The sequence below is a fragment of the Prosopis cineraria genome, unplaced genomic scaffold (genome assembly GCF_029017545.1).
Source record: "Prosopis cineraria cultivar Desert tree isolate PC_DT_omini unplaced genomic scaffold, ASM2901754v1 PC3, whole genome shotgun sequence".
Classification (NCBI taxonomy): domain Eukaryota; kingdom Viridiplantae; phylum Streptophyta; class Magnoliopsida; order Fabales; family Fabaceae; genus Prosopis; species Prosopis cineraria.
Genome location: NW_026555334.1, coordinates 45,626,662 through 45,644,973, shown reverse-complemented (window position 1 = coordinate 45,644,973; position 18,312 = coordinate 45,626,662). Strand labels below are relative to the sequence as shown.

Here is an 18,312-nt window from a genome sequence, read left to right as displayed (position 1 = left end):
ATAGCTTTTCATGGATGAAATTAATTTTGGGGCCCTTTTGTCTTGCTTGGTGGACAAGGTAAAATGGAAGATGACTTCGACCCCAAACAAGTTTTCGACTTCCCTGGGTAAAGAAAGACGCGAGGATTTTTCTGATTCGTTGCGGCAATGAATGCAACCTTAATTTTATACTTTTATTTGTTTAATTTTTTTCTTGTGATCCATTTGTTTGATTTTAAGTACGAGCGTCGAGCTTTTCTAGTGTATGCATGGAAATGAGAAGAGCTGTCAGTATTCTCGCAAGATGTTCTAGAAGAGGGGGTTATTAATGTTTTTATCAACGGTATATCATTAAACAGGGGATTTATTACAATTTATTTACCCAGTACAGTCAATTAATGAATAAACTTTGCAACCTTTTTGGTGGGGGTTGGAGTGGACGTAGTCTTCCCCTGCAGGGAACGGCGTCCATCTGATTTATCGCCTCAATCGTGACAGAAAAAGTAAAACAAAATCTAAAACAAATAGTGGCAAACTTCTAGAAATATTGAGGGTTAAAGGACAAACATATCTTCAAAATTTTTCCAAAAAAATTATGGGTACTTTTATATTTTAAAATAAATAATATTGTCCTGAAAATGTTAAAAGTAAAACAATGTCATTCTTTTTCAATGTTTGATTAATAAAGCGCTGAAAACTCTAATGTGGCAAGCTACATGGCAGCAACCACCAAGAACCAATCTCGCCCTCACTGTTTTCTACACTTCCTCTGCAAATTCAACATACCCGCACGACTTGCCGCTGGTTTTGCCAATCACCACCTTTCCTCTGAAACGCTTTTGCTTGATGCCCTTGCTCACATGCTTGAACCAAAACTAGAAACCCAACCTCACCCTCAGACTTGGGTTATTGCTCGAGTACTTGTTGATCGTTCCAACTCACTCAAACGGATTCAGAGAGCTGTGATGGGCACGACTTTGGGATTTTGCTTTTAGAGATAAGAAACCAATAGAGAAGCCTCTAGGAGGAGTGAAAAGAGATGGTAGCCCGGAGAAACAACCAAGTACGGAGGAGGTGGAGGAGTGGCTCAAGGGGGCAGTGGCAGTGTTGCGCGGAGGAGAAAGGTGATTGCAGTTATGGGGGACAACGATAATGGAAAAGCAGAAAGCAACAAGAATATAATGACTGTCACATGGGTTGACAACTATATCATCTTCATTGGTTAAAAAAATTATGTTAGTTAACATTAGCTTGAGATTATGAGAGGACAATACTGCCCTGCTTCTAATACTTTTACACAATATTGCTCTACTTTAGCACTTTTAGACAATATTGCTTTTTCTAAAAAACAAAGATACTTATAACTCATTCGAGAAATCTTTTAGAGCATTTTTATCTCTTAATTCAAATATCAAATTATAAAATTATAAGGGGTTAAAAAAAAACAAAGCAATAAGGACAGGTTTGATTTCCTATTTTATTACCTATTTCTTATAAACATAATTCTAAATTAATAATTAATAAGTCTAGAAAGAGTAATGAACCATTTATTTTAGCTAATTTCATGATAAAGTCATTAGTTTTTTAAAAAATTATTTTATGATTTTTTTTAAATTTTTAAAAATAATCAAAGATAAAAAATAGGTTTTTAATTATTTTAAGAAGTTAGTTTAAATAATTTTTAAAAATAATTTAATACAGTAGATAAAAAAAAAGTTTTTTAAAACACCGGATATGTGAAGATATCATAACATTTTTAAATAATAAATTATTTTTATAAAATAAAAATAAAGGGTGATATTACAAATTTAAAAACAATCGATTAATAATCACTTTTTTATTGTTATAACTAGGTACAAAGTAATGTGGCCTTTTTATAAAATTTCTAAAAAGTAAATTTTTTATAAAATCTTTTAATTATTTAATTTTTTTAAATTTTAAACAAACATTGCGAAGTTTGGTAAAATTAAAAAAATGCTTAAAAGAAAAACTCACATAAATTTTATTCACTTCTTTAGCAATAGAAATCAATTTCTCGTAAATTAACATTTTTCAATAAATCATCTACTGGCTCTAATCTCACCCTTCCTTGACCATCAAGGTTAACCTCTTATATCGTGGGCCATTTTATTCAAACTTAAAAAAAAAAAAGTGTTTTTGATTAAATTGCTCGAGAGAATTGTCAAAATACTAATCCAAATATGGAAGAATAATGATTGAAGGGGAAAGTAATTAGGTATGTGGATTTATATTATATTGGATTAGAGCCGCATTGGTCAGCATTTGCGTAAATCGTGAAGCTTCATTGGACCGGGAAGAGAAAACCGTGAAGCAACCAAGACTATATTATATATAGATTTTTCTGCGGTGCACCCTGTGTTTGGTGGCTCTCCAATAATTTATTCTGACGTGTGTTTATAATTTCATTCACGGGGCAAAGGTTGCGACACGCAAGATTGAGAATTATGATTTAAATTTTAAAAACGAATAGCAAAACCATCACGAAAATTTTCCTCCTTCAAGTCTTAGTTCAAGCGGAGCTCCTAAGTGAGATATATCTGCTCTAAACATCCGTAAAAGCCAAAAGAAAGAAAAACTATCAGCTATTTTTACCTTTTAACTATTGACTTAAAAATATCTAATATCTCAAAACTTACATGTAGTATAATTTTATTTTTCAATATTTGAAAATAATACACTGAACAACTTAATGTTAAAAAAGTTAATTTTAATTGATAGTTGGTCAAAAAAATTATAAAAAATACTTAAAAATTATGGAAAATGACTCATAAAATTATAAATAAATACCATATAAAAAAATTAATATGATCAAGTCTCTAAAACAATGGTTGGTTAAAATCATATTTTGGTTATTTATGTGAGTAATAAAATAACATTTATAGCTATTATCTATATCTAATATAAGAGATTTAATTGATATGAATTTTATTTTAAGGTACTTATGTGTAATTTAACCATATAATAGGCAATGCACTATTTTTAAATGTTGAAGGGTGAATTACACATCTAAAAGTTTATAGCACTAGATAGTTTTGAGAAAATGTTTAAAGATAAAATATTCTTTAACTTGCAAAAAAAAAAAAACACTTAAGGCTCTATTGCAAACAGCAGGTATACTCTTAGTAAGAGTCATGCCAAAAACATTATTCTCAAGAGCTATTACTGTAACATCCTAAAAATTTTAAAACTCAAATTTATTTAAAAAAAATAAATAAAAATAAAATAAAATATCTATAATTAAATTAAAATTTAGAAATTTTGATAGAGGCCCAGAGTTTGAATTTTACTAAGCAAAAGTTTGGTTTTATTTGATTTTTAACTATGGGAAAAATTACCAAAGTTGACCCGGGCTTTTGTGCAATAATAAAAAATGTTGGGTCCTTTCTTGTAATTTTTCTCCAAAATTTTTGACCAACATTTTAAAGAGCAAACAGATGCAGAAAACGCAGAAAATGAACAAGGGAAGGAAACGCACAAACGGGAGAGTGAGAGAGAGAGAGAGGAAGAAGAAAGGAGAAAGAGAGGGAGTTAGGCTCGGATCTAGGAGTCTTTGCAACCGTTGCGAGCTCGGCTACACGATAAGTAAACTCCTACTTCAATCCTCTTCTCTTTCTCTTGATTTTCTTCAATTTTTGGAAGAGAAAATTTTTGGATTTTGATCCCAAAGGCTTTATTCTTGTAAGCTTTTATTTCTTTGGATCCTAGGGAGCATGTTTTGAGTTTCTATATAGTGATCTAATATTTTGAGTGGATAATTGGATGAAAAGAGGTGTTTTGGACACAAAATAAATCCTGAGAAATTGGGTTTTTGCTCTTCAATGGTTTAAGCTTATTGATTTAGTTATAATTTTGCTATTTGAGCCCAATAAGATTTAAATTAAGGTTTGTTTTCATTATAAGGGCTAATGGTGAAAGTTGGTGACACTAAGTGAAGGTTTTTAATTGATAAAAAATTATATAAATTGGAAATTAGCCTAATGATGGCTAATAAATGGTTTTGATGGTTAAGTGATACTATGTGAATAGTTGATTAAATATATGGACCATTAGGGTGGATTATGACTCATTGACCCAAGTTGTGTGGTATGAGTTATAGTCTTCATTGATGCTATTTATCATGATAAGTGATGTGGATCACTTATATGTTGTAGAAAATTGTTGGTGGAACTTATTGAGAAGTAAGGAACAAGCCGAGCCCTATTTTGTACAAGGGGAACCCTTTTGGTACCAAAGGGTTGAGGTAACAGGGGAATTTATATTTCTTATTACTTTGTTTTAGCTATTTTTGAATAAATATTACTAGTTATCATGCATTACATGTTTTAAAAGATTAAATGTGCTTTATAAGGGGTTATGGGTTACTACTTTGATTATAGTGCAAATATATTTTCTAATTGTTTAATAACAATGTTTTTATGGAAATGAGATTTATAAATATTATACTACTTTAGAGTGTTGAATGGTCAATACGCAGGAAAGGTAGACAAGAGTAAAAGGCATGATCTCGGTGGGAGTTCACCAATGAGAAGGTGTGGATTTTTGATATTCTATGACACACTGTCAGTACTCAGTGTTGTCTTACGTATTGTGGGCTCAGTGCACTAAAGTGGTTAATGTATTGAGTGTTCGACACCTCTCAGTAGGGGAGGAAATCCGACATATGAAGTGTGAGATTGAGTGCCTAGGCCAAGGTAGCCCTCACATGGAGAGTAAGTCAGGCTGGCTCTGGGAGGGAGTTAGCTTTAACTGCTCAGGATTCACGTCGAAGGGGCATAGGAGGTTCGGTGGATTAGATCATGCCTTAGATTATGTTTTGTGCCTGTGGAGGTACAAGTAGGTATAAGGTTTACTTGTAAGTTAAAGAGTGCCAGGGGGCATTCTGTTGGTCATAAAAGGCCATACCGGCCTAGGTCATGCATTCATGCATTTTAAATGGCTAAATTATATACTATGTTGAATTTATTATTCATTTATTTGATTATGGCTTACTTTGTAATAATCAATGTAGATTTCACTGTTACTGAGACTGTGGTTGTCTCACCCCTTTCTTTTCAATATTCTAGGTCCAGGCGAAGGATTCAGTGGTGGACGGGGAAAGGAGCAAAGCTAGGGGTTTGCTTGTGATTTGTAAAGAACTGCAACCCCTTTCTTTTGAGCAAATATATTGTAATGTATTTAAAATTAGGGTGCCAGTAGGATGTGATTGTGTGTGTGTGTGTGAATATGTGTGGATTGTGTGCTTGTGTATGAATTTTTGTCTGTTTGCAGACTTGTGGCTAGGAAACTTGGTTATGGTGTGTGGTTTTGATGGATTTACTTAGTAGACCAAGTTTCTATTACAAGCATATCTTTATTTTGATATATATGTGATTTTATAAGCAAATGCAAAGTGGTTGCATTGCAAATGGTATGCTATGGGCAAACATACAGCTTGGATAGAGAGAGTGGGTGCGTAGGCCCCACAAGGAGCTCTGAGCCAAGTGAAAATGTTTAGCATATGTATTTATATAAATACATGGTATTTAGATTGATTTGTGACCACTCTTGTATGATTTGTGCATTTTGGGGGTTTAGGGTCCATTTTGGGAAATGGCACCCGGGTGGTCAAATTTTGATGTATGAGGGTTTTCCATCATTTGAATGTTCTATCAGGTGTTTTTAATCTTATTTGACGTGTCCAAAGTGTTTCCACAGGTTTGTGACCATTAGGATGAGATTTGGACAATTTTGAAAATAGTTTTTACCAAAAAAACTGCACTTTTGCATCCGGGTGTCCAAATCTTAATCCGACCGTTGGATTTCTCTAAAATTTGGGTCACAAGTAAAACCTTTTATAAGCTTCATGTGGGCTTTGGAATCAGGTCGATCGGATATCGGACGGAGAAACGACGCACTCCGGAATTTGGTCTGGAGGTGCTGTCATGACAGCATTAAATTGCTGTCATGACAGCTACAGTATTGATTTTATAACCTGCACAAAATTCAATCCATCTGTTGGATCTTTTCAAAATTTAGTATGCTAATAGTATTCTTTAAAAGTGACATGTGAGCTTTGGAAACACTCCGATCGGAGGTCAGATGATGAAATGGTGCACTCCGGAAGTTGGTCCGGAAGTGCTGTCATGACAGCTTTTTAGCTGTCATGATAAACAAAAATAATCAAATTTTTAACATGTCTAATTTTAAATCCGACCGTTGGATCTTTTTAAAATTTGATATACTTATAGTACCCTTTGAATGTGACTTGTGAGCTTTAAAATTTCTTCGATCGGAGATCGAAAGGCGGAACGGCGCCTCCCAGAAGTTGAACCGGGAGGGCTGTCATGACAGCAATTTAATGCTGTCATGACAGCATATTTTTACCCTTCTTTTGTCTAACTTGCTTCCGTGCGCTATAGGTAGAACCTATAATTTTTCTTTAAGGTTTTAAATGTTTACTTTGCAATCATATAGTTGCTTAGTGATTTAAATGGTTTGTTTCCTAAGTTGGTTTTAGGATTAACTCCTTAACCACACTAGTTTATTTGACTTGTGTGATTTTTGGATAACACTCGAGGCAAGTGTTACAATTACACCACACGTCATTAATCGCAAGATAACTCTTTAAAATTGAATAGATTTCTCCTGTGAAGAGTAACAAAATAATATATCATTGATTGTTTTCAATTGCAATTGCCCTGCATGGATAGGTCTTATGTGTGTTAGCCCACTTTGTCTCCAAATCCTTTATTAGTTCATATTCATTCTTTAGCATATATATATTAGGAGCTTTATTCATGTAAACAATGTGAGGCTTTTTTTATTGATACATTTACCCAATAGTTACAACAGGGGCTGCAAATTGTTACTTCCTAGTATAATTATTCACACGGTAAATGCAATTTTACGCAGGTTGGGACTCCCTCCTGCCCTTTATAGTATATTCGCATTCCAGATAAATTTCATAACCACAAAAACAAGTCATTTGACAAAAATTATGAAACATTAGTTGCTTCATTCTGGGTACATTAATATTCTCAATTTCTGTAGTGAGAGAATTTAGAAAATACGCGTTTTCAAATGTATAGCATCTATCAGAAGTAAGGATGAAAACCAAAGTACTCCCCCTGTTTTAAAATATAAATCTTTATAAAAGAAAATTTTTTTCTCCATTTTATTTGTTTTTAGAAGTTCGAAGCAGCATTTTTTAATATTTTTCCGTAACCTGAGTAACGTGATTTTTGGAATACATTAAAACAAACGCAATTTGATAATGTGATCAACATTTTAACGTATCAATTGTTTAAAATACGTATATTTAGAGATAAGAAAGGAGAATTTTTAACCTATTATAATTATGCAATTAATTTTTCTTAGTTTCAGTGAGATTAGTGAGAATGATTTGTATTAAGGATAAGAGTATATTATTTACTATAATTTAAGAATAATGAAGCTATTGTATAAGATGAATGCATTTGATAATTGATATTGCAAGCAGGCAAGCACGGAGGGCATTCGGGTACGCACATGAATGATTGGAGCTTAAAGTAGAAAGCACAATGATGACATATTCTGGTTGGCAAGAACGCAAAGGCTCGAGGGAGCAACTGGAAATGTGGAGTAATTCTATGTTGATATGAATGGATGGATGCAGAAGTCCACAACATTATTCCACGTCATAGTTTATTAGTTGGCGAGAACTAAACAGGAAGCAAGAGATGAATTAAGCAACGGCCAAGGCAAAGAATAACAACAGGCGGGAAGCCCGCCTTGTCTCATGCTCTGTTTGGCCTGTACTTAAATAAGTTAAGCAAGTCAGTGACATACCCAAGTTTTTCCTTTTTCCCAAGACAGACCCTTTTTTTATCAGCTTTCTCAAGACAAATCGATACCCTGTATCTCCAGCATTTTTGCATCTCGTGCTTCTCTGTTGCTGCTGTCTTTATGGAAAATCAATCTTCACAATCTTTCTGCATCCACCACAAGAAAGCTCATCTCAGGTTCGGAAATTTATTTGTTGCACGTGGCACACCCATACAACTTCAATTAACTCCAAAATGAATGAAATAAAGCTTCGGTGGACGTCAATGTCTAACGCGGCTGCGCTCTCATGTAGGACCAAATCATATAAAACGTGGATTCGATAACCATTGTAAAGGGAAAAGGCAATGTCAACTTTGACTTCTTTATTTCGATGTTATGATGATAATCAATTTCCTCGCGAGCATTTTTATTGCCGCCTTGAAACACTAATAATTAATTTCTTAATTGTCAGTTCCGGGTTTTCAGATTAATATATGCCGAAGCTTCTCGTCTTGATAATTATAAAGTCAGTTGCATAATTTATTGTTACGGCTATCAAAGATGCCATTGAGCCGGATCATATGTAAATGAAGTTAGCAACAATCATATTCATTGACCAATATTATTCTAGCAATTGCCAAACCAATTTCTTTCCTTCTTTCTTTACTTTTTTTTTTTTTTTAATGAAGCGGCTGACAGTTTGGATTTGCAGCTTTTTTTTCCCAATTGGCACAAATTGTCTGGGAGGAAAATTGCGTCTCCACCACTCATTAGCAGATGGTACTTTTATTCCTTGCAAAAAAATTTAACATTTATTTCTGGCCCCAATCAAATCAACTTATTATATTTGTTATTTTTATCAAATAGCTTATGTTTACTCCTTGAAAGGTGTTTTTCTTTTTATCAATTGAAAAGCGATGAAATTAATCAACGACGTACATCCAGGCCCAGAAAAAAAAAAAAACACACACACACACACTGTACATCATTCTTTGTCCGTTTAAAACTATAAGATGTTTTTTTAAGATATTGAGTTGGAAATATGTAGAGGACATTTTTTTTGTTTTTTAACGTGTTTAATAAGTTTTTTTCTCAAAAAATACCTTCATTGAAGGTGTGATTATTATTATTTAATTACAATGCTCTATTAGATAAAAATAAATATAAAATATCTGTAACTTTAAAAATCATTGAAATTAGAGAGTGTAAATTAATTAGTTAAAAATACCTTGAATTTTTAATGAAGTGAGTATGCTAAACCAACACCAATTTAGTTCGTTCGGTGCGGATGTTGAGTAAAGTTGAAAATAAAAACTAAGTCTAGAGAACTTGAAAATCCTATTTAAATAAGGGTTTATACTTAAAAAATATAAATTTTTAGGGTAATTGAGCTTCTGGATCCAACTCTAATAAGTCCTAAAAAAAAGATTTGAGCTCGAGCAACCTTCCAAACTTTGTTCTATTTTTTTCTTTTTATCTCAAAACGCATCATTTGACAAATAAGAAAAAATTCAAAGCATTTATTCATTTCAAGTTCTCTAACTCTTTTTATCTTTTAACTCATCTCTCCCTCCTTGCCCTTCCTTTCCTCTATCCCTCGCTTCTTTTTATCTTTTAACTCAATCTCTCCTCCTTGCCCTTTCCTTCCTCTAGCTACCTCGCTTCTTTGCTTGCCTTCTAGCTTTCTCCATCTCTTACTCGCCTCTCCCTCTTGTCTTTGACTCTGTGTCTCCTCTTGACTTTCTATTACTTTGGCATTTTAGCCCTCATAATACTCTCCAGTAATTCTTCTTTCAATGTAGACTTTTTTTTAGTTTATGTTGAATTTTAAAATTAAATTATAATGTTAAATATTATGATATTTAATTAAATTATTTTTTAAAAGAATAACATTAATTTATAATATTAATTTTTTTATTTTTTAAAATGAGGCTTTAGGGCCCAACGTTGAGCCCTTCATTAAGGGTTGGCTTTTAAATTTAATTAAAATTTAAAAAATTAAACTTTAAGATTTAGGCCTTTAAAAGCTAAGCTTATAAGAACTACGTTGTAAAAATTGAACTACCTATTTTTCCATGTCTAATGCCAAGCGGGCGGATGAATATTTACGGAAATGGTCAGTGATAGAGAACATGAATAGTTAAATTTGAGATTCTGTGAACTCGGGCAAAAATCGAGATTTTGAACGAAATCATCCAAATTGTCTTCTCAAGTATAACAAACTCAAACATGAAACCAGGCAAGGGCAAGCATCTCTATGCTCAACCCCCGTACCATATTCTCGTGGAAATCCGAAATGGTCCACGAGAGTAAATAAAAGAGGGAAATCAAATCGAAGCTATATACTGTCTGCCGTAGTTCCCGCTCGTCTATGTGCATTTGAAACAGCGCTGGTATTTTCCCACTAATATAGATTCTAGATCATGCTCCCATTTTTAAAAAAACATTGTCTCTTTGTATTCTAATGAAATACTAATTATTCTTGTATTATTTCAGTGCTTGTTAGTTGTTAATGAAATAAAGTCAAAGTGCTTGTTTCGAAGCAGCCAATTGATGGAAGGATAGTTGAATTAAACATTTACTAAGTTTACATAGGATATACTATATGCCAGAATTAATTCAAAATGGTGACAATATTATTATTATCTGAATCGAGGTATGTAAATTGTGAATTAATTATAATGCTGTGTTGGTGTTTCGTGGACACAAACAATGAAAGTGGCGCACTTGTTTTGTTCGGAGGGAGAACAACTAATTCAACGGTCAGGACTCAATATCTCTCTTACTCTTTGTTTACACACTAATGGCATGCTATGGCCTATGGGTGTGCAAACAGAGGCCTCAGGCGCTCAGCAATTGACATAGGATAGGGTGCGTGTCTTTAAAATTTAAAATTTAACTTTTAAGTGCACGAAATCATTGCGGGTGGTTGTTAATGAAAAAGTCAAAAGGCCGACACTGGAAAGTCAACTACTCCCCACCCAGGCTCCCCATCTTTTCATGCAATTTGAGACTCGTGCTCATGAGAGTGATACTTCCATTTTTCAAAATCAAGAATCACTGTCAGGGTGGCCCAACTCAATATGCCCAAGCCAAATGGAATTCAGCACAATATACAAAGTTCAATTTAGTTCAAAGAGGGACCTTGGATTAGTCTTCTAGATGATACCCTGTCCAGATCCCCTAGTTTACATCCCCGGCGCCCAAAAACAAGAAGTCAACGATAACGGTGATCTGGCAGCCCAACAGCAATGGAGACAATGTCGTGTTGTTAATAGGAAATGGATGATCAGGCCTTCTTTCAAAGCCCAGGATGATCAGCCCACCTGGTAGAGCAATGAGTTGCTCACGACTTGCACTGCTGTACATAAGAGTACAATACTACAATACAGATTGATAAATAGCTATGGAACGTGCTGAAGTGCTGCCTCGTTCCTTTTTTCATATTCTGAATGCTATCCTCATTCATCATTTTGATTAAGTAAGATTTATGTTCGACTTGATATACTTAATATATTTATATTTAATTAACTTATAATAAGTGAATATTAATATATTAATTAAATTAATAACAAGTATTTATTATAGAATGAATAATTTATAAAAGGTTTTCATATTCACTTATTATAATTTATTAAAAATAAATACATTAAATATATAAGTTATCTTCTATCATTTTTCACACTGAAAATGAAAAATGCAGGAGTTATTATGCCCTAGCTGCTTGTTCAATAAAAAAAAAAAAATCAATAACAAGATAAACGGTTGGATGAAAATAAAAATGCTCATCAGTGGAATCAGTTAAAATTCCGAAATGATGTCATTCTTAGACGCTCTCTCTCTTATTTTAAATTTAATACTGCAGGTCACTGAGGTCAGTCCGAATAAACGCACAGGATTGAAATTTGAAAGGTCCCATAGATCTCAACTAACACGGAAAGATTCCGATTCTCCAGCTAAGTTGAGAGGGTAATGGATAGCCAGCTGCATACACACAACACGAAGACCATCACGTCGTTCAACAATGTGATGGTGTCCGAGGAACGGTCGTCCTGGTTCTATCCTTTACAATGCATTCACTATTCCTTTACTTCCATTTATTTATACTGTCAAGGCAGGGATTATAAGGTGAGTAGAGCGCTTCTCAGGAAGTTATTTGACCAGTACTTTCACCCACCCCAACCCTCCAAAAAAAATGGACTAATTACACTTAAAAGTTGTCAATTAAGGTCGAATCTATCAAGTTGGTTCTTTTAAACTTGCAAATAATTAAGATTAAGTCTCTATTTTAAAAGAAAAAATGATAATTCAAACTTAAAAAGATTGATCCTTTTAAGTTCGAAAATAAAAAGACTGATCCTTTTATTTTTTTAAAAAATTATAATTTTAAAAACATAAGATTGAATATATAACTAAAAGAAATAAACACACTAGACTCGTTCATCCCTCCTTCATTCATTCATTAAAATTAGTTAATAATGTTAGCCAAGTTTAATTTTTATTGATATTAATTTTGATATTGTTATTTTAATATTAGACATGAATGTTGAAGTTTTTTATTTATCATGGTGTAAATTAATTTAAATTATTTTCTTAAATTTAATTGTATATATAATAAATTTTTTTAAGATTATAAATATTTTTTAGAATTTTAAATTAAAAAAAGTTAAAAAAAAAGGACCGAGGCCTTGAGGGTTGACCTTTCAGCCCTAAGAGCTAAGGCCAGGCTTTATAAAAGAAATCTTAAAGCATAATCGAACTTATTAGAACTAATTTATTTAGACCTTGGCCTTTTAGAGCCGAGTTAGTCCTAATTAACAACTCTAATTACACATAGTTTTATACTTTAGTGTTATTGGGACTGCTACTACGACAACCTTTTTAAAGGAGATTGAGAAGAAATTAGCGCTATATTATTTTCAAGATATAAATATAAATAATGTAACTTTTTTTTTTGGTTTATGCAGCTCATCAATTTAAAAAAGAACTCAAAATTTTGGTAAAAGTAAGAACTCGTGATCAAAATTGATATAATCAGTGAGGATTAACCTCGTATCCTATAAAAACGTAGATTTGAATCTTATTGTGAATGTGAATATCTCAATGAATAGGAAAAACTCGTTAATCTATCATTAAGCTGATATATCTTGTAGAAAATCTCGGCCTCTTGGAGCTTGTTAATGTTTAAAACGTATCATCGGCTCATTGCGCGGCGCTCTGGTGGGCTTGTGTTGTGTGTTCAGCTTCAGCGTTGCCCATTTGATCGTGGCCAGAATGATGGAAGGTTTCATTGTCTGATATCCCTGTTAGACGCGCCAATTATTGACTGCTAGCGGAGAATGACGAGGCGGCAAATAAATTATGAGCAAAGATTCCCAAGTCTGCAATCCTGATGGCAATCCCCAGGGCCCAGGCACAAGAGAGAGCTGAGTTGCTTCGTGAACCTAGGGCTGAACATGGGTTGGGCACGAAAGGACTCTGAAGCCCAAGTTGGCGGGCTATCCACCACACTCCGCTTCCCTCAGGATAGCTCATCACTCCTTTTCTGCTGTTGGTGTCCCTCTGGCTTCAAATTCTTCGGTGGTGGATCCACTCACACCTAACAACATATATATAATATATATATATATAAGTCGTCTTCTTTTTGGGGAGAAAAAAAGCCCTTCACATTTTCTTGATGCTATTCGCGTTGACACTAGACAACATGCTTCGTGGGATCTGAACGTTGGTTTGTTGATGAAAGCAGAGCCAGTTCATGAGTCTGACTTACATTTAGCGGAAAAGCTAATCCCAATACATAAAACTAGAAAACTTTGATTATAAATAATGCTCGTAGTTGAATATACTCACTGCAGAGCTATAAACTTTGATTGCCAGCGCACTAATAATTCAAGATAAATTTTTAGTAGGTCATATAAGTGAAAAATATGCATGTGCCATATAAAGTAAAAAATTCTGACGACCTTGGTTAATTTTACCCATTCCGAGCAGGGTAGATATGGGAATTTGGATCAAAAGACAAGTATATATACAGATATCTAATTCATTTTAATTATACTCCAAGGCTGACGGTGCAGGAATTTAAGCTGGCATCTAGTAAGCAAAAGCAAAGCTCAATATAAGTAAGTACTATAGCAATAGCAGAGAGAAGTTTTAAGTACTACCGGGCTAAAAAGCAGTACAGTTTGGCCTCACATCTTAGGCATATATGCAATGTAGTACTTGGAAAAGTAAGTAGTACGGGCAAGCGTTGAACTGGAGCACGACAGTACACGAATGTACTACATACAACCCAATCACCTCATGCTACTGCTATATTACATATAGAGTCGGATTACATCATAAACGCACTCGAGCGCATGGGCGCTTAAATTAAACAGCAAGGTTTTTTATAGAAGTTAAGGAGTGGGCTATTGGGTGGGAAAGTTTTGTACTGCACAGAAGCTGCTTATATTTTTGTGGACGAGGTAAGGGGAGGTAATCCCGAGGAGGAGTTCTGAGACAGGACAAGGCTGGGAAAAGGCAGAGCATGGATGGAGCTATCAACAGAACACACAAACGCCAAGCAACTGACGAAGTGAGAGACAAGAAATCTGTTGTGGCCTCACTCATGCACTGCCTCTTCCCTGGCTCTGCCTCTTTCCTTGTCTCCTCTTCTCATTTTTCAATCCTGCTTCTTCCTTTTCAAACCTTCAATTCATGGGTTCGGTCCCTTGCCGCCGTTTTCCATTTCTGTTTTGGCCTTGGATTTTGGAATCAATCCTGCTGCATCTGTCAAAATCAATTCAAATTTGTTTCCCTTAAACTGGAAAATGCATCTTCTTGGAGTTAATCCAGTACAATATTTTTCCATGTGCCCTCAATATTCTATCTGCTGAATTTTTTGCAGCTACATCTGACATTGCCGTGATCGTGATGCAGCCCGTTGCTTAAGCATGCCTGCACCTGATGATTTGCATCTGATATAATTAATTAATTATACACATTCCATAAAAAAACAACAAAATAGGTCGAGATCTTTCACTTTTTGACAGCTGAGGGTATATCCAACAGATGATTCAGTGCAGAATATATTAGCCGTTTCGAAACAGAGGATTATGGGGAGTGAACTTACGAGCCACGACCCCACCGGATTCCATTATCTCTCCTCTTTCTGAATTAAGGCGCTCGGCTGAAACCAGGCATATTTTTTCTTTAAGCTTTTACGCACTTTTGGCTTGAATTAGTTGCATTGAACGAGAGAGATTATATTATTATCATTTTATTTCATTTTCTTTCGCTAGGGACGCTGGGCGATCAAGTTTTAAGAATGGTCTGATACATGTGAAGCGAATACATGGGTTACAGTAAGAACCAGTGATGCCTCAGTCCTGAAGGCTAACGTGAAACAGAAATCGAGAAAAGCACATCAGTTGAAGTTAAAACCATGCATGCGTGGCAAAGAAAGAGCAGAAGGAAAAGGGGGAAAACCACAGATTGACATGGTTGCATATATGTCTTTAATCAGACAAGCACAAGGAGTGGGTAAATTCGAGCAGAAGACAGGGTTGAGTCTGTGGAAGCTTGTGATCGAGCTTTCCTGATTCTATGAGATGCAAATCCTCCAGAAGGGTCTCGTAGTGCTCCTGAACGTCCCCTGCATTCTTATTTCCTCCGATCATGGCCGCGATCACCTCCCAACGATCTGGGTATTGGTTGTCTACCACCGCCAATGCCAACTCTAAACAATTTGTTCTCCTCCCAAACTCCATCCTCTCAAAACCTTGCTACAGTCATCCATGTCCCGTTTGAGATGCCCCGATGATATTGATACCTTCGCATTCACTGCCACCGTGTATGACTTGTGAGGGTCCTGGCACTCAGAGGACCTCTCTTCAATGCGTCTCATGATTTGAAATGTGTGTACAATTGGGAAATGTTTATTCATCTGTCTCATTCGTGCCCTAAAGTCTACACCTCAACAGGGAAAATTATTAACGCAAACGTCACTTTGTAATGAGAGTATATCATTTTGCGCCGAAACAGGAAACTGTTGATGAGAAAATCGACAAAATAAACTACTCATCATCCATTCTTGCACAGCGTTGTTTTTATTATTATGAATAATGTTTTGCTTTCAATTATACCAATCGATGTAGAGGGCGATGGAACATTTGAGCCGGCATCGAGTGGAATTTTGGTGTGTGGTGTGTGTGTGTGTAACAGGAGTTTTGTTTACTTTTATGTTGAATGATAGGAAGAAGGGTGGCCAGAAAAATAATTAGGAAAAATCTTTATTAAAAAAATTTCATTACTGACAATGTTTAGATTTTTTGAAGATTAGCTCAATGGTCTCAAAAAATACAACTCTTATAAATTATATATGAGATTTTTTGAATATTTTAAAATATGACCCATTCATAAAATCAATTATATGTTTTTTTTTTTTTTATCCTCAAAATAAATTTATTATAAAATATTAATATATATGATTTAACTAATTTTAATTAACTGGATCTTTCATTTTATTATAAAAAATTGTATTGTGATTGCTAGCTCCTTTTTTGATTTATTATCCTGAATATATTTTTAATAAATTTTTTCATTTGATTTTCCTGAATCATTATATTCATTTCTCGTATAATGCTTTTCTTTATTAGAATTTTGATCTGATTTGCTTGGGTTACCATCCTCATTGCAGAGCTTTTCCTCTCTCTTACTCTCTATTTTTCTCATGTATTATGAAGAGTATATTAGATATTGAAGAGGAAACTCTATTACTGATATGCAATACTACTTAATTGATACTGTATATCAATGATAAAAAAATCGATAAGTTTTCATTGATAGTTGATCTGCGATAGCATATAAGTGATATACTATATATCAGCGATATACTATCGTAGATCAATATAATTAGACAATAGATATAAATTTATTTATAATTGATATACAGTTGTATGTCAATAATGTAATATTGCAAATCAGTAATATGAAAAAACACATAATCATTTGCCAAAAGCAGATTAAACATGGTTTACAAAAAATTTTGAACTTTTAACTTATCATAAAGAATCAAATACCTAAACTTATAAAATAAAAAAATTATGATATGTAGCTTCGTTTCCTATCGGTGTGCTCTGTTTTGTTGAATACTGTCGATCTATTTCACCTCGCATTTGTCTCTGTCATTGTGACTGTGGCTCACTCACACTGCTCTGTCATGTCGCTTTTGTCTCTCTCATGTCGAGTTTATTTTTCTTTTCATATCTGTCTCTCTTGTTCCATAGATTTCTTGCATTTTGAATCTTTGACATTTCAAAAAAGCAATATTAAAAAAAAAGGTAATTTTGTAAATTAATTATAATCTAAACATTAAAAAGGCTATTTTTAAAATTTTTAAAAAAGTAAGTTATTTTTTTACTTGGTCTTATAATATAAGTCATTTGTGCAAAAGTTCCTTAATAAATAGTTAATAGCTTTTATAAATAAAATAGGATGAAATTGATGCGGCCGCTGACTCTATTGGTTTTGGATTTTGCTTTTGGACAAATTGTTGGTTTGGATTTAGGAGGAAGAAGTGGGTGAAAGCCTTGGGCCTCCCAATAGTTTGTATTCACATTTGAAAATGGATCTCGATAACATCTGGATGAGAAAAAAAAAAAAAGAAAAGGTAGGATAATAATATATTATTGAACTCATCTCTCCATTGCAAATGCAGGAGAGCAGAATATTATAGCAATAGTAACAACAGTGCAATGAATTGGTGGTAAAACCTCCTGCAGAAATAATGATGAAAATGAATTGGTCGATGATGTGGGGGATGTGGGGGAAACGAATGAGTTAAGCTTTGGTGAGACCACTGTCGAAGGCAATGCCGGTGGTGGGCAACCAGGCGCCCGCCTGAAGCCAAGGTTCGGCGGTGTATTGAGTAGCATCAGCCTTGGAGAGGACGCCGTGGCTCCACTTGACCCTGCTGTTTGTGGCGGCACCAGGAACCGTGTTCGCGTACTCGGCGAAGAAGCAGGTGTCCAGGAACAAGTTGCCCATCCATGGAAGAAACCCGTCGGCGTTGATGAGGTCGCCGATTTCACTTTCCATGAAGATAGCCCTGGAGTATGCCTTCCATGGTCTGGCCAGGTATGACTTCACTGTCAACTGTCGGGGGTGAGGCTGGCGTCGGCCATGATCTGGCAGTTCTGGAGGACAATTCCGGTGCGCATTTGCTTTTGTGCAGTGCCGTCGGCGACGACGATGTTTTGCTGGTTATCCATGGGCTTCCTGACAATGATCCTGGAGTTTTGGATCAAGGTGCTGCCGTATCCGAAGATGAAGTCCACTGTGCCGGAGATCTCACAATTGCGGTAGAATTGACGTTTGGCGTGGGCGTACAACGTACAAGGTGTGTCTTGGTAACCGTGATGGCACAGTCGAAGAACGCTGAGCGATCGCCCATCACCCTCAGTGCAACTGCTTGATGTCCTTCAGGCCCGGCGGGTTCTCGAATGCCATCGACTTGGCAATGAAGCCATCAGCCAAGGTGGCTGCATG

General features: G+C 34.8%; 1 protein-coding gene, 1 long non-coding RNA gene and 1 pseudogene across 2 annotated transcripts; 1 reads left to right on the top strand and 2 right to left on the bottom strand.

Moving 5' to 3' along the window:
• The first annotated feature begins 3,460 nt into the window (after nucleotides 1–3,460).
• LOC129304808 (uncharacterized) lies at nucleotides 3,461–5,412 on the top strand. Its single transcript, XR_008591784.1, has 3 exons — nucleotides 3,461–3,582; nucleotides 4,152–4,240; nucleotides 5,064–5,412. It is a non-coding gene; the product is annotated as an uncharacterized LOC129304808 (long non-coding RNA).
• A 9,852-nt stretch (nucleotides 5,413–15,264) lies between these two features.
• On the bottom strand, nucleotides 15,265–15,562 carry LOC129304790 (protein RADIALIS-like 3). Its single transcript, XM_054944586.1, is given in 3 exon segments — nucleotides 15,265–15,503; nucleotides 15,505–15,525; nucleotides 15,527–15,562. Coding segments are annotated over 3 exon segments (279 nt in total). The 3' UTR covers nucleotides 15,265–15,281.
• A 1,873-nt stretch (nucleotides 15,563–17,435) lies between these two features.
• The window catches only part of LOC129305652 (pectinesterase 2-like), an 8,740-nt pseudogene continuing 7,863 nt past the window's right edge, over nucleotides 17,436–18,312 (bottom strand).